The following is a 25,485-nucleotide window of genomic DNA, read 5'->3' as shown; positions in this document are numbered from 1 at the left end:
CTAAGTCACAGCACTCCTGCTCTTTGATTGACTCATAAACTGGCTGACAAGGACACAACATCTTCAAGTGGCACATTACAGCAGGCAAGACTGAATCCCTGAGATAGTCCTTCACAAGCCAGGAAGAAAAAAATATCTTGCTAAATCTGATTCCTTTTTTGTCACACCGGATTATAAGTGTGTGCACTTTGACAAGTCCCTTATGCAAGAAGGGTGCATCAGCACCTCAGTTTTAGTGGAAAGGAAATCAAGACACTGTGAGACTTGCCCAGAATGGAACTGACACAGCACAGTTCTCAGAAATAAGGGTTTCAAAGGGAGCTGTGCTGTCCTGGCACACTGCTGACTCTGTTCCTTAGGCACTGCATGGGGCACAGAGACAAGTACCCTAGCCTGCCTTGTGGACCAGAGATGCATTAAGCAAGAGGATGTATAACTCAGTCAGCATTTACTGTCAGAATTACACATCTGAATTTAACAGATCTGTAGATGCAGTCAAATCAAATAATGTTTCTCCTGGTTGGTCACCCAGCCTCTTTGACTTTCAAATCCTGAGCTGCACTGTGTCTCAGGCTTAGGAAGCAGCACTAGGAACACTTCTCTTCTGGTAGCCTGGAGAGCTTGCTAGGATATAAAATGGAACTGCTGCTGAGGTATTTCCAGTTTTTGACTCTTTAAAAGTGACTGAATACCTGAATATACTCCCATCTTGAAGAGTTTTTTTTTAATCCACTGATTAAATCCAATCAATTTGTTTAATTTATTTACAGCCAAATTTCTGGAAGTAGCCATCTCAAAAATGTTCCTCTATCATAGCTATGTAGTAAATGGCAATCATAACTATTTAAAACGTTAGCTACCACTGATTCAGGTATTCAGACATAGCATCATTGAATTACATTATTCAGAGTCTATTCAGAAGTTATGTCAGGTAAGTAAGAAAATATTTTTTCAGGTATATCTGGCCTCCCCTTCTAGCCATCATTCTTTAGCCCAGGTTAGTGCTTCATCTGTTCATTTAAACAGTAATTGCAAATTCTATATTATCTCCCAGTTTATTTTTCTTATTTTATTTCAAAAAACTGTTTTGTTTTGTTTTGTTTTGTTTTGTTTTTCAACTCATCAAACAAATTTTTCAGTGTCTTCCTGTCACAATAAACACCTTATAAAAGAAAAAGGAAGACTGAATATGTCTTCCTTTGGAAACCACATGAGTTTCCACCATTTTGCCTTGAAAAGATAAAGAAGGTAAGGATGTAAAGCCCAGTACCCTCCATGAAGTTCCATCTACTGCATCCATGAAGAAAACTAGAGATTTTCCTTATTTCCCATAAGCCACAATATATGCCTGCTCAGCATGTGTTCACATGGTACCAAGAGAATGTTCTGGAGTGACCTACGTAATACATACATATTTATCCTGTGCTGAAGTACAGAATTCTACATGTTATTGGAAAAGAAAGCTTCACCTCTCCAGGATCTGACTTTTCGGGAGTTCTCCTGGGAACTCCATATCAATAAACACAAAAAAAGTCCATGAGACGAAACATAGCTTGCTGAATGCAGTGGAAAGAGCAGTAAAACCCCAGGGCACCAGGTCAACTTCCAGGGCAGAGATCATTCAGTATTTCTACAGTCAAGGTTCAGTTGAATAAGACTGCAGCATTCCTGGGTTTGTAGGCCACAGGAGGGCCTTGGACAATGGCACTCACTCTCTCTGATGTGTACGTGCACCTGCTTGGTGTCATCCTGCCTGTGACACTGGAAACTTCTTTTCAACCTGCAAAAGCAGATTTCTGAAGTATTTCTAATGCATTTCTGTCTGCCATTTCCCAGAAGGGAAAAGGATGAATTCATATGTGGTGGCTAGCAGTTACACAGGAGGCCTGAAGCTTGTGTAAGTGCAGATTTCTTGCATGGCACAGAGAGGTGATGAAGTATGTGCACCCTGGGCCTGCTGGTTGGGGTCTGCCAGCATGTCAGCCCTGCACACAACCACCCCGGGCCCCAGGCTCACAGTCTGCAACTCTGTGGCTACACACGAATGTGTGAACCACAGGTGCAGCTCCTGGGCTGCAGAGCCTGTGTGACGCTTCTAGCATTTACTGTGTTCTACACTGAGTAGACATATGCAGGAGATGCAACCTGATGTATGTGTGTGTATATATACACAGATAGATATAAATATACAAACACACACAGATATATATACATATATATATATATATATATATATATATATATATATATATATATAATGATTCACATGCATAATTTTATTGATACTGACATTGAGAAATGAGTAGCAGGAAGAAATGTAGGAAATCCAGATCTTCTTTCCTGTACCAAATAAGACTATGCTTTTTAGTGTTTATTCTTGTTCTATTTGATTTTTTTGGACATTGTTTTAAAAACATCTACTATATTTAGCATTAGGTAGAGAACTATGCTTCACTTGTTCTTTTGGTGTATGTTTGCTGTACACTTTCTTGTGTATGTATACTTTATGTGTACTCTTCTGACCGATACACTTGTATTCTGATCTACACACTGTCTTTCTGACTGACAAGCTGTCTTTCAGACTCAGATACAAAGGATTTCCAAGGATTTAAGATTTTAAGAGATATAGTAAGATTTTCAAAGGGCTGTTCTATGTTCATTATATGTCTTCTCTGCAGAAACGATAAAAAATAAACATGTCCTGTTTCCAGAAAATTTTGATCGCTTTCATTGTGTTTTCCTTCATATTACTTAAGAGTCCAACTCCCCCATATGGCTGAGTCAACAGCTGCTACAAATTGCTTAAAAATGAAGAAATGAAGAAATTTCTCTTTGGACTGTGTATATGCACACCTCAGTAAAAATATTACTATGTCATGACTGTAAGATCCAGCTGTACATTCTTTCAAGACAGAGTAGATTTCAAAGAGTCTTGTTTTGAGGTTTAGGCAAATATCTATGTGAAAATGCTAAACTTACCACTGTCACACAGTTATGCTGGCTCTTTTCTTCATTTCGCCAAGGAAGTGTGAGAGCATGCATCAGTGATCACCACAAAGACGTGAACAGACCACCATATTCAAAGATGTGTATTAATGACATGGTTGTGTAGATTTCCAGTGGGTTTTACTGCTGCTATTTACTGTCTGTGTGATGAAATCCTCAGAGCTCTGGCAAAGTTTAAAGATATTGCAGAAGTTTACACAAACATATGTATGGACCTAAACTGGACAGCTTATATCCATGAAGAGATTTAAAGCATGGCAATGCCCTGCACAATGCTTAAAATCTGGGAAATGGTGGTAGGAACAGAGATGTTATTTGAAAAATGAGAATTTTATTTAGTCCTACTGCTTCTGTACTTTTAAAAGTGACACAAACCCAAGAAACATACTTGCTAGCAGCAAGCCCAAGTGTAAGAGTGATGTAAACTAACACTCATAGAAATCTTTCAGAATACATGTGAAATTCAAAGCACAGGAGACCACTCAGGGACCAAGCAGGAACAAGAGTTTCTGCCACTTTTACCAAAGCAGGCTCACCATCAACCAGCAGTTCTTGACTGTAACCTCTCACTGTCCCCACCAATGAAGAAAGTATACATTTCTAACTTAATCCAGACTGCCACATGGTAAAGCCATCTGGGAAGATATTTTGAAGGAAACAGATGGAAAAGGAAGAGATTCCTCTGAATGTAGTATAAGATTTACATTATCCTCCATGAACTTCCATGTAGTCCCCATGTTTATATAATTTATCACTATTTCCTTAGACAGCTCAGATTAGAAAGCCTGCATGAGCTCATGTTCTTGTTAATTCTGAGTCTGAACCTCCTTACTTTAAAGGGAATTTAAGTACTATAAAAAGAAATCAGAGAAAGGCAACCAGACCTGAGTGAAACCCAGCAGCATGAAGGTCTTGATCATCCCAGGCATTATACTGTTTTACCTCTCCTTCTTTCAGCCTCAGGAAAACATACTGTGTCTTGCTCACAGTGATAAATTTTTGTTCTTTGTCATGCACCTATAACAGCAAATCTGAAATGGTGTGGTACTGTAAGCGTGAGAGCAGGGACTGTTAAAACTAGGAAGGGTTGAAGATAAGTTCAGTGATTTCACTGAACATCCCTTTGTCTAAAGATTAAAACCAGAAATGCTGTCTGTGTAAAGATATGGCATATAAATAATTTAAGGTGTTCTTTCACCACTCAGTTGTGGTAACTGGAGAGATCTAAACAGCCTTCTCTTTCCTTTCATGTATTCTTTTGTGCCTCCTCATTTTTTGCACAAACACTTCCATTACTAATGGGAATGTCAAAGGGCTTTCTTTTCTCAGTCTCACTCTCTTTCTCTCCCTGCAAAGACACTGCTGAGGCACCACTGCAGCAGCAGTGGCATCCAGCTGGTCGACACACGCTTCAGCATCCCTACCAGAATCACTGCTTCAGCAAACGGCCAGGAAAATCCATATGGGGAATGCCAGTGCTTTAGTTCAAATGCCTGTATCATTTTGCCATCAATTAAATCTGTCATTACTTTGTTCTGCTACAAAACAAGAGTCCAGGTCCCCTCTTTGTCCTCCTACACCCCAGCCCAGCCTCAGTCCCAGATATTTCTTCCTCTCTTGCACCCAAGGTTGCACATGGTTATTGTGCAGAAAAAACACTTGCAGGAGTCAGTGCCTGGGGAGCTTGGAAACCTGGCAGCACCACAGGGCCATTGGCAGCAATGGTTTCTGCTAGGCTAGGCTGCAGCCATCAGCTCTAGACTCCTTCTTCCTGCTGACCTCAGTGGGATTGAGCTCTGATATGTACCAGAAGAAAAGGCAACATTAACAGCTGCCCATGAGTCTCTGCCTCCGGGATTTGGTCTCCTCTCTGCAGCAGGGTTTAACCTCCCTGTCACTCAGGTGGCACAAAAGAGAGAGCTGGCTTTGTGCCCACTGACAGGTTTACTGCCATGTTGTAGTACGAATAACCTGATTGGAGCAGTAATATTTGAAGGATAAGCAAGACATGGAGAGGAAATCTCTTCTATTAGAAGAGCTTGGTGTGTTCTGAATTGTGTTGTGTAGTCAGATCATACATAGTAAGTTGCTGGGGACTCAGGCTGTTTTTTGCATAAGCTGGCCTAACAAAGGACATTACCTCTCCTTGCAAAACTTAACCTTACTTGAAAGTACTACTACATTAATCCTCATCCTGTGTGTTACTTCCACCATTCAGAGACATTATTAGCTGTGCCATGGATTCGTCATTGCTGCAACTATATTGATTTCTTTCATAGAAATCTGATTCCTGCACATGCCTTGGAGAGTTACATCATTTTACCCCTTCAACTCATAGCTAGGATGTTTTCTGTTTCGAATGCAACAGTTCCTAATTCAGATTCCAGTTGATATTATGACAGTGTAGACTGTAAAATAATGTATTAGAACCATAAGGTGGAAAAATGGAAGTATTATTCCTTTCTAAAAGCAGACGTCTTTCCAGAAGAGCAATGGACCCTTTATGCTCTTGACTCAGCTACCATTCATGTACATGGAGGTACAGCAGCACAGCTCATGGACTCTGCTGAGCAGGCATGGACTTGCTCCCATGCCCAGAGGTTTTTCTCTGTTGGTCCACAAATAACAAAGTGTTAGAGTTAGGTTCTTGTGGTTTTTAATACAGGTCAGGCTGGGAGAAGAAAATGAAGTGGATTTTAACTGCAGTTTTTGACTGGTTTCATGACATGTTGTGGCTTGCATTTTTTTTCAAAGTGTTAAAAAAGAATAATACTATCCAACACAAAAGGTTCCAATGTGTTAGTCTTTATGACGTATCCGGTCTGGTTACCAAGTTCAGCCTATTATATTTTCTGGATTTACAGAATCCTTTAGTGTGACGATGCAGAGCAATGGAGAGTCCCTAGGCAGTGCAAAGGAGAGCTGCTTTATTGCAAACCCAGGCCTGTTTAAGCAGTTAGCTGGTTACTAGCTGACACAGTTTTAAGGCACAAACCCAAGCCCACCAAGCACCATACACCATGATGTGAACATGTGGCCGTCACGCCGCACGTCTCTCACGACTCTCGCATCTCTCTACCCCTATTCCTGCTGAGTCACTCTCCCATAGCTCCCTTCTACTTCACCTAAGTAGCAGGCCTGAGTCACAAAGGCCCTTATTTTATAAGGCTTTACCTATATGCAACACAAAGAAAAGCAGAGAGATGAGTTTCATGCATATGCCCCTCCTTGCTGTAATGCAGTTCCCACCTATCCACATTCGGGACACAGAGAGTATTTACTACATGCTGGACTCACACCACAGAAGTGTGCATGTGTGTCTGCATTAACACTGCAGGGTGACCAATGCAGAAGGAGAACAATTCTGAGCAGGCACTGTCCCCTGCTTCCTCCTCTCTTTCCCAAGGGCCACCACATGACTTGTTCTGGTGGTTGTGCCCAGCAAGCCCATAGCTGTTCCCCAGCTCATATGATTGATGCATTTCCCTTCTTTCTTTACAGTAAAAGAAGCCAGTTGAAATACTGAAAAATTATTTAAATTAAAGTAGTCTAAATCATTTAAATTATTTTTTCTTACCTGAGCAGGCTTCTTTTGAACCACTTGTTGAGGCTGAAAAGTAAAACAAAGGCACAGTGAGAAACAAAATTAAGTAAGAGCACTTAACTGTGATTTATGAGTGCTAGGGAAAATATTTTCAGCAATAGAAATAAAACACAGGAAAAGCCCACAGTCAGAAATGGAGAGATGAACATACCCAGCTCTCACACCCAGCCTCTCCTATACCTGTCTAAAACTTTGCTCTGAAGTAGTTCATATTACTGTGGATGAAGAGGAGTATGTTAAGTTTGTACAATTAAAACCAAGGTGCAATCTAATTCAGCATGTTCCATCTTTCAGCTCTTATATGATACCTCTGCATTAACTTATCAGACCATGAGAGAGACCTGATTTTATAACTAGATTTTGTTGTCTCCACTGCTGCTGCTCTCTTACAACATTCTCAACTGTAAATGGAGTGTCCTGCTGTGGGGAAGCCCTCCCTATTCATCATGAGCAGGGTGAAAGCTCAGGCAGAGAGATGAAGGACACATAACCTCATTCCTGAGCCACAGCTTCCCACTTGACCAAAGACACCCTTGCCAAAACCAAGGAGATTGGGATGGACAGTGGTTCCAGCCCTTGTGAGTTCTGGTTTGAGACTTTCAGCTGCATGAAGGTGATGCTATGCTGACCCTTGCAAGCCTATTGGTGTGATTATGGGGATGCACATCATTGGCCAGGTTGGGTGTGTCCACCTGCCTATGCAGGACCTGGTGGCACCACCATGGATTCTCAGCAAGTCTGTCTCCTGGCTGGTCCCACCCTGGACTGGGAAACACAGTTCTCACATGAGTCAGGAGACCCACCAAGTCGCCGGTGTGCTTCATCCCCAGCCGAGAGGAGTACCAATTAAGGAACAAATACACACATTACTAAAATACACCAGCACTACCCAGATGATGTGATGACCCTTGTGGGTGCTAGGAGCAGCATAGAACAATAAATCCACAGATAAATGACATAGAAAGGACAAAAAGTCTTTTCTTACTTCAGTGGGACAAAGTTGCTGCCTGCCTCACTCTGCCGGACATTCTGTTTTTAAAGTCTATGAACTGCACCCAATGATTTTCTTCCTGCCCTTCCTTCCTGCTTTTTCCTAATCCCAGACATTATTTTAGTGCCTTGCTTGGGCAGAAGCCAACATGCCATCCCTCTGCACAGCCAAAAACCTAATTTTCACGACAGTGTAGTAGGAAATAACTGGAATATTTCTGAATAAGCAGTTTAGTGTAACTGGCCTTTCAGAGCAATATTTCAGTGGGAAGGATCAGTGAAAATGTAAATTAAATGTAAATTAAATGTAACTGATTAAATTCGGCTGCCCACCACAAGTGCCCCATTTTAACAAGAGATGCTTTGTTTATTTTCAGTCTTTTTCTAACTCAGTAGAATCCTACTGCTGTTTTATTTTTGTATGTAACAGTCTCCAAGTTCTGCTCTCAAATAAATATGAGAGGAAAAAAAACTATCTGATGACTGTATCTGTCTTTAAACTTCAGGGTGGACCCTTTCCTTTCCATTAAATTCCCTTGCAATGGAGAAACTATTATCAAGGCACACATTTTATTGATGCCTTCTCCAGGTGGACTGCAGGCCCTGAACTCATTAATGGACATTTGCCACTCTTGGACAAAGGAATGATTTGTTTTAAAAGAATCTCTTATAATTATAGAACTCATTGAGCTCTTCTGTAATCTGCCAATTTTTATTTTCACTTTCTTTTCTTTTTTTTTTTTTTTTTTTTTTTTTTTTTTTTTTGGCCTGTTGATTACACCTGTACATGTGTCTACTCCCAAACCACATGAAATCCACAGACATTTTTAGAGGCTGACTGTTCTCTCCAGCTTAGAAATCCCCATATATTTTTGGCTGTGCACTCTATATTCATGTGACTCTCACTCAGTGTAACTCAATGAAATCTTCTGAAAGAACTGCCAACCCACCATATTTTCCATGAATTAGGTCCTGACACTTCAATGAGAGGAAAGACAATGTCTGAAACAAGGCCAGCTCTGGCTTTCTGCCTAGTATGTGTCACAGTAATTCTACCAGCTGCCCTTCTACACAGCAGTTCATACTTTTCAGACCACCAAAAAGCCCCTTGAATACTTTCAGTGATAGCTGGGGCTTGAGTTGCCAGCATGTTTTCCCAGCCTCTGGCACCCAGTGGCTTTGGACTGGACCTTTAAAGTTTTTTTTTGCATGTGTTTGTTTTGTTTTGCTATTTTTATGAATGGCTTCCACAGGGAACTCTGACTCCAGCACAACGATATCCAGCCATTCATAAAAAGCAGAGGGAAAATATTGTACTTTGCCCAGTTGGAAACTGTCTCTGATACTGACCAAGGCTTTCAAGAATTTTAGTCATTCAAGACCTTTGCTATTGTAGTGCTTCATGTTGAGAGCTCCTTGGCAGTGCTTGCTTACTGACGGCTGGGTTTCCACTGGACTTGGGATCTGGAGTTCAGCATATGTTATGCTTGCTGCCTTAAATGGAAGAGGCTTAGCTATCTATGCAAGCCCAGGAGCAGGGCTCAGTCCCTCAGCCAGTATTAGTGGCACACACCACTGACACCCTGGGAGCTGTGCCCACTCATGTCACTTTGAAGGCTCCAGCTTGTGGCAGCTGAATCACTGCAAATGCCAATTTTCAAAGTCATTGCTTTTCATGCTTCAGCCTGACTGAATAGGAAAGGTGGCTGGACATATAAATTCTGTAAGGTCCAGTCCTGTGAGGACTACTGACTCAGATCACCCTGACCAGAAGAACTGAGGTGCTCAGGAGTAACAAGAAATATTCCAAGCATCCCTTTAATTTCCATAACTGTTGTGGATGTGATGCCTTGGGAACCATTTTGACACACTGTAGATACTAGTGTTTCAATTTGCTAAACTTTGTGTTTACTGTGTTAAAATATCTTTTCAGGGCTTTGAAAGCGACACATCTGATTCACAAGTGTTGCATCTGCATATTCAATTATCTGGAAAGAAAGACAATCTGCCTTGGTTATGGAAAAGACTGGAACTATAAGATAGCCATGGAGAAGAGATTTTAAATAGATGCTCTGGGGTAAAATGAAGTTGTAAGCAAGAAAGGAGAGCTCTGAACTATTATGTATTGTCCATGCTAGAAGCCTGCAGAGTAAGATGGTAGAACTTATACTCTGTCAGAGGCTCTGTCACTTATGTTAGCCATCTTAAGAGAAGATTTGTGCAACACAGCACTTTCACATTTCATGTTTATCCTAGGTTTGAAAAACAGCTATTGTAGACTGCGTGTACACCAGCTGATGTTCCATACACTTGAAAGCAAACTTCAGGGTTTTATACATCATATACAAGTACAAGTTAATACTAGATATCTTTTTTAAAATATGTATGAGACAGAAAATATAACTGACAGTGCTAGAAAAATCCAATGACGAGGTCATTTAAATGTCTATTGAGCAAGAACAAATCCAAAATGCAGTAGTATTTCTTTCGCCGTGCTTAAAATATTGAGTATGTGACCTAAGGCAAAAGATACTAAGTTAAAAGATGAGGGTAATATTCCTAACTTTGAAAAGGAAAAACACCACAAAATGGCTGAAAAGTGGAATTCACAAAATTTTGATGGTTTTAGCTTTGCTGTAAGTTTTGAATGTTAAAAGCCCAACTGTTTATCGTCTATACTTCTTCCATTCCTACTCTGTCACACATCCCTCATTTTATTTTCTTATTTTCACATTCTGTTGCTTTACTTTATGTCAGTGTCATGCATGTATGCTTACAGCTCATACTGGTCAAACAATTTCTTTGCTTTCTGTATGAGAGCAAAAGAGCAGCCTTAAGTGATGAGTTCATATTCATATTGCACCAGCAGTCTAAAGTTGCATCAAATTCAATTTGTCACACTTATCATTCACAGAAGTCCTTCTTACCCTGTGACTTTTCCTAGTGTTATGAAGCTAAGGAAGGAAAATGGAAGGTTAAGGGTAAATCTAGATCAACTACTATGAGCAATGCTGGAACACATTTTTAATTATCAGAAACAAAAGCGTCGGTTTGAATGCAAATCATCCCCTGACTGCCATGCCTTCAGCTCCAAGGGTAAGCTGCACATACATGGTGCTCTTAGATTTTCTGTTTGTGTCTTCTTCTTCAAACTGAGTATTATGAAAATGTCTGATTGATTGGCAAAAGTGACTCTTTGGTTTTTTCCAACAGCTTGACACAGATAAGAGATTTGCATGGAGATAGCTCTGCTGGAGAGACTCAATGGCCATGATGGAAACTAATACCCAATTAGGATGACATTTATAGTGCTGACAGCTCAGTGTTGTGCAGATACCATTAAAATAAATTCATAGGTCATCCAAAAACTTGTAGTTCTAAATTAAAAGATGAGTAAAACCATATTTGGTCTTTTTGTCTATATACCCTTGAAAAATCAGGAAGTTCATATTATACCAGTTGAAACCAATATAATCCAATATAAATCATGTCTTGCAAGCAGTTCCATATGACAGCAGAGTAACTACCATTCTGCCCTACAGCTTTAATTGGTTTGAGTCCAGCCTTTCTCTCCCTCTTCCAGCACAGAATGACACAGTGCTGGGACCAGTGGCCCAAACAGCCTGCCAGGAAACTCTCACCTTCCAGCAAAAGCCACTTGCAGCTTCCTGATCATCAGCAGACATCTTCCTGAAATTGCATGGGATGATGTGCCTGCTATTTACCCCTCAGGTCCAGGTATGCTCATGGCTTGCTTTAGTAATAATCTCCCTTTTGAGGCAGTAGCAGAGCTGCTTTTTTTATCCCATCAGCAGTGAGGGGACTTGTGTTTTGGAAGTACAGGTCATGAATTCTCATGCCTCCATCACATGTTTGCAGTCAACTGGCAACCGTAGTGCCTGTGTATGCACACTGCTGTGGGTCATCAGAATCTAACAGCAAAACCATCTGGTCCTTAGAGTTCAAAGGAGATTTCACAGTTCTCTGTGCAGTCTCATAAATGAGGCTAATAGTAATCTGTGGAGAATTCTGGCAAAATCCATGAAACTCTTTTTATTTTCTATCCTACTTGGCACTCTGAGTTTTTAATACAAAGTCAAATAATTGCAGAAATATTTATTAGATTTTAAACTGACCTTCCCTGACTGATGCTGGAAAAATCTGCAACATGTCAGAAACTGTACCAGTTAGTTGATAATAAAGAGTATTTCTATTCCACTTGCTGGGAAGAGCAGAGAGTATCAAAAAGAAATACTGCTGCATTTTGGATTTGTTCTTGTTTGATAGACATTTAAATGACCTCATAATTGGATTTTTCTAAAGTTTTCCAAGTACACAGAGTGACTTTTAATAGTTTTTAACAGGCATAAAAAAATTATATTTAATTTGGCAAATTCAAAGCACACTGCTACAAATGACTCTTTTGGTAGTCTTAAAATTCAGGCATTAGCACATATATACTGTTACATGTGTATATATCCAATGGAAGTCAAGAAACTGACTTCATCAAGGTTAGGATTTCATACATTTTGTTTACAGAAAGCTACCTTCACTACAAAGTATCTATAAGCTGCTTCATTTGGAATGGTTTTATGTCCTGGGGGGATTAAAACAGTGAAATAAATGTATTTAAAAATCCAATTATGTCTTCTATTATGCTCATATAATCCATTATTTCTCAGTTGCTTTGACCCAACCTTACTCCAACCATCACAGATGTTAACAAGTACATATTTAATGGTTAGAACAGGAAGAGAAAACCCATCATTTTTATTCATTTGCTAGCTGAACACTTAGTTCAAGCAAAACAATATTCCAGTGAGTTTGTCAAGGACATAATCAAAATTCAAAGCACAGTAGCAATTAGTTCAGTGTTCTTCATAGATGCTCCTATGTTTTATAATGTTTCAGCCAGTATTAGTTACATTCCCATAAAATATTAAGGGAGTGCAGCTTATGAAATATCCATTGAATGGGCCTTGTATCTGTGTTTCAATACAATAAACAAAGTTTAAATTTGTGTTCTCATCTAAAATCAATATAACTTGTCAGCAGAAGTATCTGCTGTTGCTGACTGCTCTTCTCCAGAGTCACTGCTGCTCTGTGGGGTTTCCCTGTTACTTCATTATCATCTGTCACACACTTGATAAGTTTTCCTGATGCATTTTGCTTAAGTTTAGTTTGGCACCCTGTGCATTTTGCTGCTAAAATATTAAGAAGTATTTTCTGTCTCAGAATAATTCTAGCACACAGTTCAGCATTGAGGTTTTCCTTGATATACACCTAAGGAAACATGAGCTGGCTCTTTTGTCTGGCAAATGTCGTATGTGTCTATTTATAACTTCCTACACAGACAGACTATTGAAAAAGCCAGAAGGGAGGTTTCTCTCATTCTTAGCTATAGCGCAAAGAAAAAAACCTTACATTTTAGTAGACAGAAATAAATTATACGTTATTTGCAAAGAAACCAAGCCCTCATTATTCAGGGATAAACTGATCAGAAACAACTTAGCGTTATACCTTGCAGACCTGTCCAGAAAAATAACTATTGTGCAACTGTTTGTCTCCAGACTATCTTGTCTGTTTGGATACAGCAACTCCTGTGTTCACCATGCATTTTTCTTGGCCCATGTGGAAATGATTTTTGGTCACTGCCAAGCAGGCTAGATTTGAATTGATGACCTAGAGGTTGAAAGCACTGTATCACATTACAATCTGGTTCCAACTTTGGTTTTAGAGTCTTCTCTCTCTTCTTGCTCAGGCACCTCCCACCATATGGACCAAAACCCCAGGGCACTTTCTGGTGCAGAGGTCATTCACTCCCACTGGAACCACTGCATGGAGCCGATCAGAGCTGCAAGACTGTCAGCAGCAGACTCATCTCTGGACCTGACTGCCAGGAGCTCCCAAATACTCTTGACCTTTGCATTGATCTCCAGTAAAGTTACAGAGTAAATACCATAGGGAAGTCCCAAACAAGCCAACCCGCTGCAAAATCCACTGCTGTCGGGAAAGTGAACTATGAACTTCAGTGGTTTTGAACAAAATGTAACTGTTGTCAGGTAACATTTCCTTTTATGTCCTCTGATGTTCACTCTTCTCAATTTTAAGGTCACAAAGACATCAACTTATTCAGTAACAGTATCCTTGTATCATTTAGAAACCTGAAATACATGCAGCCCATTTTCCACAATGTAGGCTTAGATACAAACAATCAAATTAATTTCCACGCCTATGAAAGCTTTTGCTAATAACAGATCCAAGCCTAGAAACAGGAATGGATAAAGAACTGAAGTGGCAGTGATTGAAAACAAAAAGTAAACTGCTCCGCGGGGCAGACCTGGGTCTACAGCAGTGTCCCAGCAATATCAGGTCCATCCCTGGCTATACACCTCCAGCACGGCGATGTTGCAATGGCCATGCCACAGCCTGGACCTGTGCTTCTCCTCAAGGAGAATACGGATGAAGATACAGCATGCACTTCCCCCAGCCCTCGGGTGCTTTCACCACTCTGGGAAGGCAGCCTTTCGCGCCACCTTGAAGGCTGTGAGATTTGAACCAAGCGATCTGTGACTTCCCTTGGGTATTTCCCAGTAGCAGTCTGTGGCATGTCTCTGCCATTTAGTTGCATACCCCAATTTGCGAGATTTGTGCTTCTTGCTTTAGTGAGACACATCTCGCCAGAGCAGGACAGCATCAGAGTGGGCACAGGTGCAGCCCACTGTGATCAGCCTAGAAAACCTCCAGACTTCACCAACAGGAGAAAACAATCCAGTCCAGTATCTCTGACTGGCTTGCATCTATACCACCTTTACTCCAGACTGCCTAGAAGGAAGAGTCCTGGGTTGTGCTGCATCCTTAACCACATCTGTTATGTGGCAGAGAACAAGATGGTGAAGGAAAGCAAGCTCCCAGCTGCACAGCACAGAGAGCTGTAGGGCAGTGCTTGAGGCTGTCTGTGTTCAGGCACTGCTCAGCTCACTGAGCACAGAGACAGCACTAGGTACTAGTAGGAAGAGCTATCTGCCCCCTCATCTGCACAAACTGGGGTAAGGATACAAGGGATTTCAGGCAGCCGTTTTTGCACAGCCATTTCTAGTCCTTCAGGGATATAAAGCAACTTGTACAGCACTTATGTGGCCAACCCCAGGCACAGCCCTCAGCTCCTGCAGGAGCTTCCCTTCCCATTCAGCTCATTGCCTCCCTGACCTCCCATTGCCCTCTGATGGCTTGGGCAGCGTTTTCCTCCAAATAAAAAGCACACAGGGCAAGGAAGGCAAATCGCCTGTGCCTGGCTGATTTTCTGCAGCTGAGGTTCTGGCCTGAGGCATTTCTCTTGAACTTCTTTGTCTGAGCAGATCCATTGGTAGTCACATGGCTGGCTGGGGATGTTTTTATATGTCTGGGATATACAGATGTCTGATAGCTGCCTGTCTATCAAATAGATTTGATAATTATTATTGCCTCCAGGACACTGAGGCAACTAAGAGTGTCTGTCAGAGTCCAAGCAGACTGCTGACATTCTGGCATAATTTCATAAAGAAGTCACTGTCCAAAATAGAAATACATTTTCCACATACTTGAAATATACCAGGGGCTTGGTGGTGAGTTGCTGCAATTAATCCACTTCCTGGCTTGATATATTTTGGGATCATTCTGGTGTGTAGTATGTTAAATAGTGAACTCAGTTCATATTCTTATTTTTAAATGGAAATCACATTCATTATGTGCAAAGGCATGATTCCTAGGTCCATCCTGCAAAGCAGAAAAAATCCCCACCATTCCATTGCATTTCTGGTGTGATTTTACGCATTAACAGCAATTTCATCACTTGCATCATTGTGAAATCCATGCAACACTATAGTGTATTTTGAAAGACAGTAGCAAACAGCTTTTTTTTAAATCTAGCTAGAACCAATTTAATAAATGATTGCAAACTCAACATCTATCCTATTGTCAATATCCTACTGTAAGCCTCTCAGCAGCAGAAATATGAATAGTGAGTGAGTACATATGCTTTCCTTGGTCTGAAAGAGAGTGAAAAAAGAGGAAGAGAGGGAGGAAGAAAGAAATTCTGCTCTTTATAATCCTGGTGAAATTCTGGAGTTGTTCTATTTACATCCCTGAACAGACTCTGAATTTAACCCAATACAGGAGAGAAGAATTTTGACTGCAATTTTGCGGGACAATTACCTGACTGTCTAGCCATAGTTATTTAACAGCCTTTTGGAAGCTACATGTGACCTAGAGATCCTATTTGTTGCTTGGCTCCAACAATGTGAACATCAAAGGTATGTGCGTAAGGTATGCATGCAAATCCCCTACAGATTTTTTCATAATAGTACTGAAACCTGACACCACATCAAGAATGCAGTGCCTGGAGCACCCTACACAGCCCCACTCCCTTGTAAAGCTTAACGTGGTTTCCTTGCTCACAGAGTTCCATCCGCCACTTGGAAAGCAGCCTGCTTTTACATGTTAGGATTGCTAGGGAGGGCTTGTGAACATTTTAGCAAATGCAGGTCATTTCAGAGAATAGGACTGATGAATATTGATTCTCAGTTCCTAAAAACGCTCCTGTAATTTGTTGCTTCTGTTGCTGAAGTGACAAAACCTAATTTTTCATGCTGCAAAAAGCATTGCTAAATTCTCTCCTTGGCTAAATTCTGCCCTTATTTCTAGAGTCTGCTGAAAAAGCGAAATGCTTCTATCTTCCTATTAGTTACATTTTATTGTGCTTTGAACCTCTGTGGTCTGGTACATGCCAAAAATTGTTGGGAGTATCTGTGGCTAGGTGGTCCTGGCAGCAGAGGTGTTGGATGAAAGAAGGTGAAGGAGAGCTGGCCTCCAAATGCTGCTGTAGTTGACACAGAGAGGCATACCCTTTCTGGGAATTAGGTGTGCTGGGTAGACAAGAGCTTGTTTTGCAGCTGAACATAATCCACCTTGGTGAGATCAGGTATTATATCAGCACCAGATCACTTACCAGCAGCTGCAAGATCATACTAGCATTGGCAGCAATGTGGCGAAGGATACTCTGATACTCTAGATATTGACAGGTAAGGGTGATGGTGTGAAGCAAGGTCGTGGTCAGCAGGCTGCTCCCAGGCATCTAAGTGTCCCCACATTCCATGGCTGTGACTGCCCAATCACAAGCAAGACTTTCTCTTGAGAAAGGACCCTGGGAATATTACAGTGTGCCTTAAGGCAAGCCCCATGGACACCAGAGGTTGCTGTGAGCCCACTGCTCTCCCAGGCCACCCCCACCACCAGCAAAGAGGCCACCAGTGAAGGAAGCACAACAACTGGAGGAGGGGTGAGGAAACAACAGTATTGCTTGTGACATCATGTGTACACCTAGGAGCTTCTGGGAATCTTTGGCTAGTAGGGAACAGTGGTGGGAACTTTTGTTTGGGTTGCACAGTGGGAAAGATTCAAAGAGATGGGATGAAGGAATGAAAAGTGGCAAGGAGAGATGGCAAGAAAGAGTGGGACCAAACACATACCACCTTCTCTGCTTACACACAAATGGGAACAAGGTCTCTGCACTGCCATTTATGTGCAAGGAACTGAGAGGAAAAACAGAAACACATTGTTCATATTTCTTTTTGTCCACCAAGTTCATTAGATGGTGGTATTGTTGTCATGCTTTTGGCTTCTTCTATACTCTGAAAGCCTGTGCATTACTGACATATTTTGAGGGTTTTGTGGTGTTTTTAAGAGAGCAATTGGGAAGTTCGGTTAGAAAGAATCCTCTTAGGTACCAGTGGGTTTTTCAGATTTTAGGATCAGATGCATTTTTGTAAACTTTATGGTAGTGCTTCATATTCTCAGATCACAAAAGAGGTCAACAGAAATGCAAAGGCCCTGGGACTGTACTGCCCTGGAGAGGATTCCATCCCAGCTGCAAGGCCGATGACAGAAGGATCCACAGGAGGATGTGCTCTTCCTGAAGATCTCCAGCCATCTCTCAGTACAGCAATATGTGCAGGAGAGGGTCTGCTTCAGGTTTTTGGCTGGAGGCACTGGCAACAGGACAGTCATGATATTCATTGTTTATTATACAAGCACCTAAAAAGGGTGGGAGACAGTGATGGGATAAGGACTTGCCCATGCCACTTTGCCTTTCACCACCTCTCAAGAACGTCTGTCTTTGGGGCTAATTTAGATGCATTTACATAAAGAATGTGTGGCCTTTTCAGCCACATTTTTTCACTTTAATTTCTGCCAGTTCTTGCTGACACACCCCTTGACAATTTGTGATTATTATCCTCATCCTACACTGTGGAATTGTCCTCTATTGCAGTTTTTTCTTTCATAGATGAGCAAATACGTAGCTCATTTAAGTGATATAGTCTAGCTCTATTTTACTTAGCAAGTACTGGGTGGTTTATTTTCATTTTTAAAAATGTATTCTCTATTGAAAAGACAGTGTTTTGCTGACTGTAAACCGGTTTGCAAGTCCAAACCAGATGATTTCATGAGTCTTCCAGATGCATCATCACAGTTTCAGACAGCTTCCTGACTGACAAGAAAGCCAGAACTCTCATGGGATCTCCACACTGGGATATTATTAATAAACATTCTGTACCTCAGGGGCAACCCATCCAATAAGGAAATTCCATATGGCTCTTAGAAGCACTAGTGTCCTCCCTCTCCTTACTCCTAAGTGTGATGGGCCCAACTCTTGGGCTTGGATTGGTTGAATGGTCCCTTACAGAGATTCTCAAGGGCTCTGTGCTCAACACTATTGCTTAATATATGATGACAAACCTTTCACATCCATGCTCATCCCATGACATGATGATGTCTGTGCTTGGACCAGCTGACAGACATCAGATCAGATGTCTAATGAAGAGCAGAATCTACACATCCTTGAAGGTAAGGCATAGTAAAAAGGGCCTTCAAAAAAGAGAATGCAGGATAATTTTGCACTGTTGAAAATTTTGGTAGGGAAGATCCAGCCTAGGGAGCTTTAGATTAACCCACCCTCCCCTAGGAAACAGCCCATTTGAAATTTTGCACCATGACTCGTAGCACTGACCAGTAATACCTGAGAGTGCTGAGGCACCTTCTTGAGTACCATGCAAAATCATTCTTTCTAAGTGAATCAAAAATAAAAGAGCATCCCAGCATAGCAGCTAGGGATCCCTGGGGGTATTTACTTTGCTTCTCAGTCAACCTATATAATCTGATAGCCCAGAGGACACATACATCCCCATTCACATCCCTGGTGTATAGAGAAAGCAGCACACTGCTTCTCTTCTGCAGGAGTATCCACACAGGAGCGTTCCAGAGAAATCAAAGAGTAAGTTATGAGCAAGAAAAACTGAAGAAGTTGACACAAAATCCACCAAGACCACAAGGACAAAACTAGAAATCTCAAATTTATTTGAACAATCTTAGAGAAGTGGACTGAGCTAAAATCCATTGGGCTGGTATCATGAGTAGCTCCATGCAGGAGAACGTAGGGCTATGGAAGTAGAAGAAAATAAATCTTGGAGGTTCTACAATGTGACCCAATATATATGTCTTTCAGCTATAAAGTTATATATAATGTAGGAATATTCTGCAATGCATGTTCAGAATCAATTTTACATCAGTTATCACTCTTTGCTTTAGGTAGGTGCTGGTTTTGAACACATTTGAGGAAACAACATTATGTATGATCAAATAAGATCCTTTTAAATGGATTTCACTCAAATGAGATACAAAAATAACACTACATGAAGTGTAAAATAGCAAATCTAACATATTGTCTTCTTTATATGAAATCAGAAACCAAATTGTGAGTTTTGACTGACAGTAACAGATTGTCTTATTTTCAAAGAAAAATCTAGTTAGCAGAAACACAGGCATGTTTCTTCCTGATCTCATGTTAGAAGCTTGAGTAAATGGTTGGCTTGTTGGACATACAGAAGTATTAGTTAATTCAACACCCAGCTATTTTTCACTTCTTTAATAATACTAATGCTATGAATGATTACATGTTATTTTCTTATGCCCTTAAAAGCAATTGAACTTAAACATTTTCTTCTATTTCTGTTCTGCTGCTGCCTCTTCTGCATCTTAACCACACTTAGTGCCTACAGAATTAGGAAAGAAAACCAGCAATGAATATACAAAATCCAAGCCTTCTTTTACTTGTTCCTTTACTTAGTTTACTACGCTCTCCTTGTTTCACTTTAATGGCTGGAGCTTGATACCATAATCATTTTCCTCAGTCAGTTCATAATATCAATTCCCCTGTAGGTCAGAAACAACACCTCAGGAAACACCACCTGCTATTCAGAGACATTGCAGGAAATTTGCATTTCCACTTTGTAAAGTGTTATTATTTTGGACTGACAACCTAACATTTATTTCACTATCCCAAAGTCTTTGGATCCCTAAAAGCAAGAGAGAGAACGGGTGTCCTGGCTGGCCTCCCACTGGCTTTTCATGGTCATTAAGAATCAAGAGTGAGAAGACAAACAACTCACTGCTGAAAGATGTGTGCCTCACAGCCAGCCCTCCCTGTCACCTCCTCTAGAATATGAGAGCAATTCAGCTGTTCCATCAGTCTAGCCCTGCTTTGCCAGCTCTCCTTTGTAGTGGGGCTGCTGCCTGAGTGCATTTTCCCTCCCCTACAAAAAGCACTGAAGAACGGGATGATAGATGCAGGATTCATTCCTCTGAAGGAATACAGGATGCTTGAGCAACCTGGATGGTTTCTGCAGGGAGTTTGATGTCTTCCAACTACCCTTTTATTCACTAGGTGTGAGAATGTGGTATTTTGGGACCATCACCAGGGGAAGCAAAGGCCCCCAGTTAGATGCTTGCAAGCCTTGCATTACAACAGCTGTAGCAAGTATCCCCCCAAAAAACTTTATCCTTTCAGCATTTTTTCTCCCAGACAGGCATTTTGAGGTGCCCATCAATACAAATCCCAGCAATTGCATTCCCTTAGTATTCTCAGCATAGCCATGAGGCTGGGCACAGAGGAAGAGACCTGTTAGAGGGAAGCTGCAATCCTACATATTTCTGATGCACTTCTACACAATATAGAGTACATTCAGCTTTAGTGGCCTTCTTCCCACCACATCAAACTTCTGTTTGGCTGTCTTGTCTTCTCCTCCCAAGCTTACACAGGTGGGGAAGAGCCATGCCCGGCAGAGCACAGCAGCAACTGCTGTGAGGAGCCACAGCTGGGCTAGTGAGCAGTGAGGCTGCATCTTACATCCCCTTGCATGTCAGGAAGCATGTGCTGCTTGAAATGTCAGTGACAGAGGCTTATTCTCAACTGCCCATCATTTCTCCCAAGGTGATTGCCCCACCATGCAGAAACATGCCTAACGATGAGCAAGAGGCAACTGCAGAAATATCCCTAAAAATGGCTTTATTTGTGGAGGTCTGTCCAAATCCTGCTCCATGGTCCAGGAGGAAGCGTGACTGTGGGAACTCTCTTGCACAGTTTGCTTCTTCTCAGCTGACCAAATATATCACAGAGAATTCACTTCTAGGAGGAATGCCTTGAAGCAATTTTTTGTATGATGAGTGTTTCATGACATATCTCTATTTTAAGCAGCAGCACTGGAGAGTCCTGAGGGAGGGCAGTGAGTATTACTGGCTGGGTGAAAGGAAATTTTCTTTTTGGCTGGTTGAACAGAAGGACACAGATGAGGCTCAGAGTAGGCAGGACTGCACTCACTACCAGCTTCCCTGCATCAACTGACCAGCCCCACTCATGCTGGGGAGCTGCACTGTCACGGCCAAGCTGTCCTGCTGCTGGGGAGCTTGGTGTTACACAGTGCCAGGAGTAACCCAGGCTCCTCTGCCACGGTGCAGAGGCAAGACTGAAAGCTGCTGCTACACCAGCAGGTCCAAGCTGCCAATGTGGCACTGGCACAAGCAGCTCCAAAGTTTTCCAAACTTGCATGAGATTCATTTGCTTCTCTTGCCCAAGAAGAGAAAAATGTAAAGAGGCATACAGTCACCATTTCCTTTTCCAGATATAAACCAGCTGAGAAGTCCCCCCTCCCAGGGAGTCCTGCCGATGTACTTGGATTCAGCAGCCAGTGTTAATGGCGAGGTCTTGCTGGCAGAAGTGAGCTGTGAGCTGGCACTGACTCAGAGGTTGTTTGTACAAGGGCTGTCTCTTAAAATTTCGTCCTGATAAAACTTATGACTGTGTTGAGAGATGCTTATAAAACATAGAGTCACCTCTTATTCAATTAAGGAAGCTGTCACTGAACTTTCAAGGAGGCCTGAGTGGGTTACTCCCCTCTGTGCTATGCTGAACTCAGAAATATCAATCTGCATGACACTTTGAATGACCTGGGCTGCCAGTTAGAAAGTTCAAAAGGTGAGGAACACCTCTCAACAGGAATGAACAGTGAGGCACATTTGAAAATAACCCTTGTGAATACAATTCGTTATTTGGTACCCTCTCCTGCCTGGAAGCTTAGTGCTACTAAAAGCTGTCAGTAGCTTTTGTGCTACTAAAAAGCTACCCAGAAGAGACGGCAAGAAATGACTGCAAACTAGCTGATTAGTTTTCAGGGCTTATTTAAAAATCAGGAGAAGAGACATCCCAATGTTTAAAATTTAAACAGAAAAATGTTTAATTTTAAAACATTTATGTTCCTTTTATGATTGCAAAATCAATATTAATACAGAATGTAGACCATTTTATAGCCTCCACACAGGACTCTACTGTTGCTCCTTTCCCAAGAAGTCTGGTTTTTGGGCAGATGAGAACTACCAGTGAGAGGTTCAGAAATGCTGGTCCTAATGCATAACACCAGAGCACGACCTTCTGCCCTTCCTCAGATAAACTGGCTAACAACTTCAGCGAGAGTTCTGCCTGAGTAAAAATACCAGGTTTTGGCAAATTAGGATAGAAGAGTTTATTTGTGGTTTGAGGTGCTTCCTCCTGTCTGAACTTTCCCTTTTCCAGACTGAGCCTAAGAGCTACAAAGGAGGTTTCCCATGATCCTCCAAGTTGTATGTTGTTGGGGATATCAAATTATTCTCTTGAATTTTTTGACTTGAGTTTGTGCTTGCAACCCCTGTATTTACTGAGCAAAAGCAGCAGGCAGAAATGGGATGGCTTGACAATGAGCTTTAGTAAGTCGAAAAATAATCTAATGCTAGCCTCCAAATACAAAAAGATTTCTCCAACATTCTTTAGCACTTATTCCCTCTGCAAACTATATACACTTAGACATGCAGTGTTTCTAAAAGGCTCTTGCAACCTATAGATGAAAACCAGGACAGTGCAGAAAAACAGGAGTAGAAACAATAGGCAATGCTTCTACCATTTTTTCCCATGAGTTCACTGCAGAAAAACCTCCAAAAAGCAGCCACTAAATATTCATGAGCAAACCTCACAGCAGTCCACCAGGTCCTGCTAATGTCACATGGCTGCTGCCCTGTCCATTCACTTAGTCACATCTTGGAATTTCATTGATTCATTCATATGGGAGAAGGCCCTGAAGTTCCCCTCCACCCTCCTCAAGCCCATTCCTTTCTAGAGAGCACCCCTGTGCTGAGGACTGCAAAGCAGCCCCCCAGCTCCACTCCTTGGTGCCTCCCCACTGTGGTCCTGGGGAGCAGGGCATGGAAAGGAAGTGGTTCTGACATGTATTTTAAAGCATATGGTCTGAATGCTCTGAATGCCATGGAAGATTACTGTCACATGTTCCAACCCATTGCCTATCTGTTGACACAGTATCACCTTTCATAAATTGCTGGTACAATTTTCCCACCAGCTCTGCTCCAAACATAGGAATTATAGGCAGAACACAAATCCAAACAACCCTTATGTGCTTAATAAAATAAATAACAATCAGCCCCTGAAAGAATTCCCCTTTAAAGGAATTTTCCTTATTTTAGATCAAACACTTCCTTGGGATCCATGCTAATTTGTACTTTTCAGTGTCATAAATAACCAACACAAAGAAAACAGAACCCAGCACACTTTAAGTCAGCCAGATTTATATTTTTAAATTCTAACACATATGCTCATGTCATGTTTTGGATGCTGGCACAATTTCTGAATTACTGCAAACAAAGGAAGACATGCTTGAATACATCCCAACCCCTAATGCATACTTAGCATAGCTCCAGGTCACTGGAGCCAGACCAATTTACAGCAGTTCACAGTAGGCCTGCAAGGTTCACATAAGTGTGGTATCTCTGTGAGTACCTCCTTCCTGCCCTCTGTCTCAAACTTGTGAACAGGTTAGTGCTCTGTATCTCAGTACACCACTGAACAATCCGGATTTGGTTCAGGTCTTGGGCAGTTCAATTAAGCTGGAAAATGTACATACACCTCTGTCGCCTCCCCTTGCTCCACACACACTTCCCCACAGACACTTCTTTTCACTGAAGGAGAAGTAATGTCACCTTTTCATAGGAAAATTGGTTATTGATATGTTAGCCCAGCATGAACTATAAAGTGTTATATTTTGGGTTTTTCCATGAAGAAAATATCTTCTGAAGTTTCAATTTAATTTAGTTTCAATTTAATTTTCACCTGAAACCCTATTTTCTGATGAGAATATTTCAATAGAAATATTCCTTGCCAGAAGCCAACAAAGTTTCATACTCTGCTGTAACAACTCACCTCTCTGTGCTTCCACTCCTGAAACCTGCATCTTTCTCAATCCCTACACATTTTGACTTTCAACATGGCCTGCAGGTCCACGAATGGACACTTCACTGACTTGGACCCCTGACAGTCCTGCTTTTATCCTCTCATCACCTAAGCAAAGAGGAGGTTACCTCATATTAAACCATCAGATTTGTTTGTTCACAAATAGTCTGGGCACCTGTATATTGCTGTGTTCCAGGGTTTAGACCATGTCACCACTGCAGCCCCCAAATGCCCTACAGCTAGAGTGGTCTGTGGGGGCATCATCCTATCCATGGGTCATTTACCTACATCAAATTTTCCAAAGTAGCTTTAGAAACTAATGGAGAATGGAGAAAAACAAAAAAGTAGATTAGTGTCATTTGACATGTTCATCCTTGTTTTTCAAGACATCTGACAGTCCATAAACCAGATTGAATCTTCCCTTCCAGGCTTCCTGTATTAATGATTATCTATTAGGAGAATGCTTGCATCCCTTTCTGGTGTGGACTACCATATAGAGGACATTAGAGTTGTGACTCCATGATATAAAAATGTACGGTACATTTATTTTTTTAACAAGGAGATGCCTACGTGTTACTTGCAGAGTGTAACTTGTGGTTTAACCTGTCAGAAAATAAGTACCACACTACCACTCCCTCACACACCCTAATTCCAGTGGAAGGGGAGGAGAATCAGAAAGAAGGTAAACTCCATGAGTTGAGATAACCAGAGAATAATAACAATAACAATATAATCAATAACAATAACAATAATTTTATAATAATAATTCCAATGAGAAGGGGGACAACAAAAAGAGAGGAACAAACCTCCACTAAAAAGACAAGTGATGCACAATGCAATGTCTCAGCACCCACTGACCAGTGCCCAGCCAGTCCCCCAGCAGTGATCAGCCCTGCTTGCCCAAATTCCCCCCACCCTATATACTGAACAGGACATTCTGTGGTGTGGAATATCCCTTTGACCATTTTGGGTCAGCTGTCCTGGCCATGCTCCCTCTGGCTTCTTGTGCACCTCCTCACTGGCAGAGCATGGACACCTGAAAAGTCCTTGACTTAAGGTAGGCACTACTCAGAAACAGCTAAAACACTAGTATGTTACCAACATTATTCTCATACTAAATTGAAAAAGACAGCACTGTACCAGCTACTAGGAAGAAAATTAACTGCATCCCAGCTGAAACCAGGGCAGTAACAATCTGTCATTGCCAAGAGTAAAACAGAATCCCTTTGCTGAGGAGATGGGGAAT

The 25,485-nt window shown here is 41.5% G+C and overlaps 1 protein-coding gene across 1 annotated transcript in view; it reads right to left on the bottom strand.

The window, feature by feature from the left end:
- Positions 1-25,485, bottom strand: part of HMGA2 (high mobility group AT-hook 2) — a 149,167-nt gene that overhangs the window by 16,719 nt on the left and 106,963 nt on the right. The window contains exon 7 of the mRNA XM_085569746.1: positions 6,584-6,616. Coding sequence (XP_085425872.1) covers positions 6,584-6,616 — 33 coding nt within the window. The remainder of the gene's footprint in view (positions 1-6,583; positions 6,617-25,485) is intronic.

The sequence above is a fragment of the Lonchura striata genome, chromosome 1A (genome assembly GCF_050655825.1).
Source record: "Lonchura striata isolate lonStrDom1 chromosome 1A, ASM5065582v1, whole genome shotgun sequence".
Classification (NCBI taxonomy): domain Eukaryota; kingdom Metazoa; phylum Chordata; class Aves; order Passeriformes; family Estrildidae; genus Lonchura; species Lonchura striata.
The sequence above is the reverse complement of the archived record's forward strand: the minus strand, read 5'-3'. Positions and strand labels throughout refer to the sequence as shown.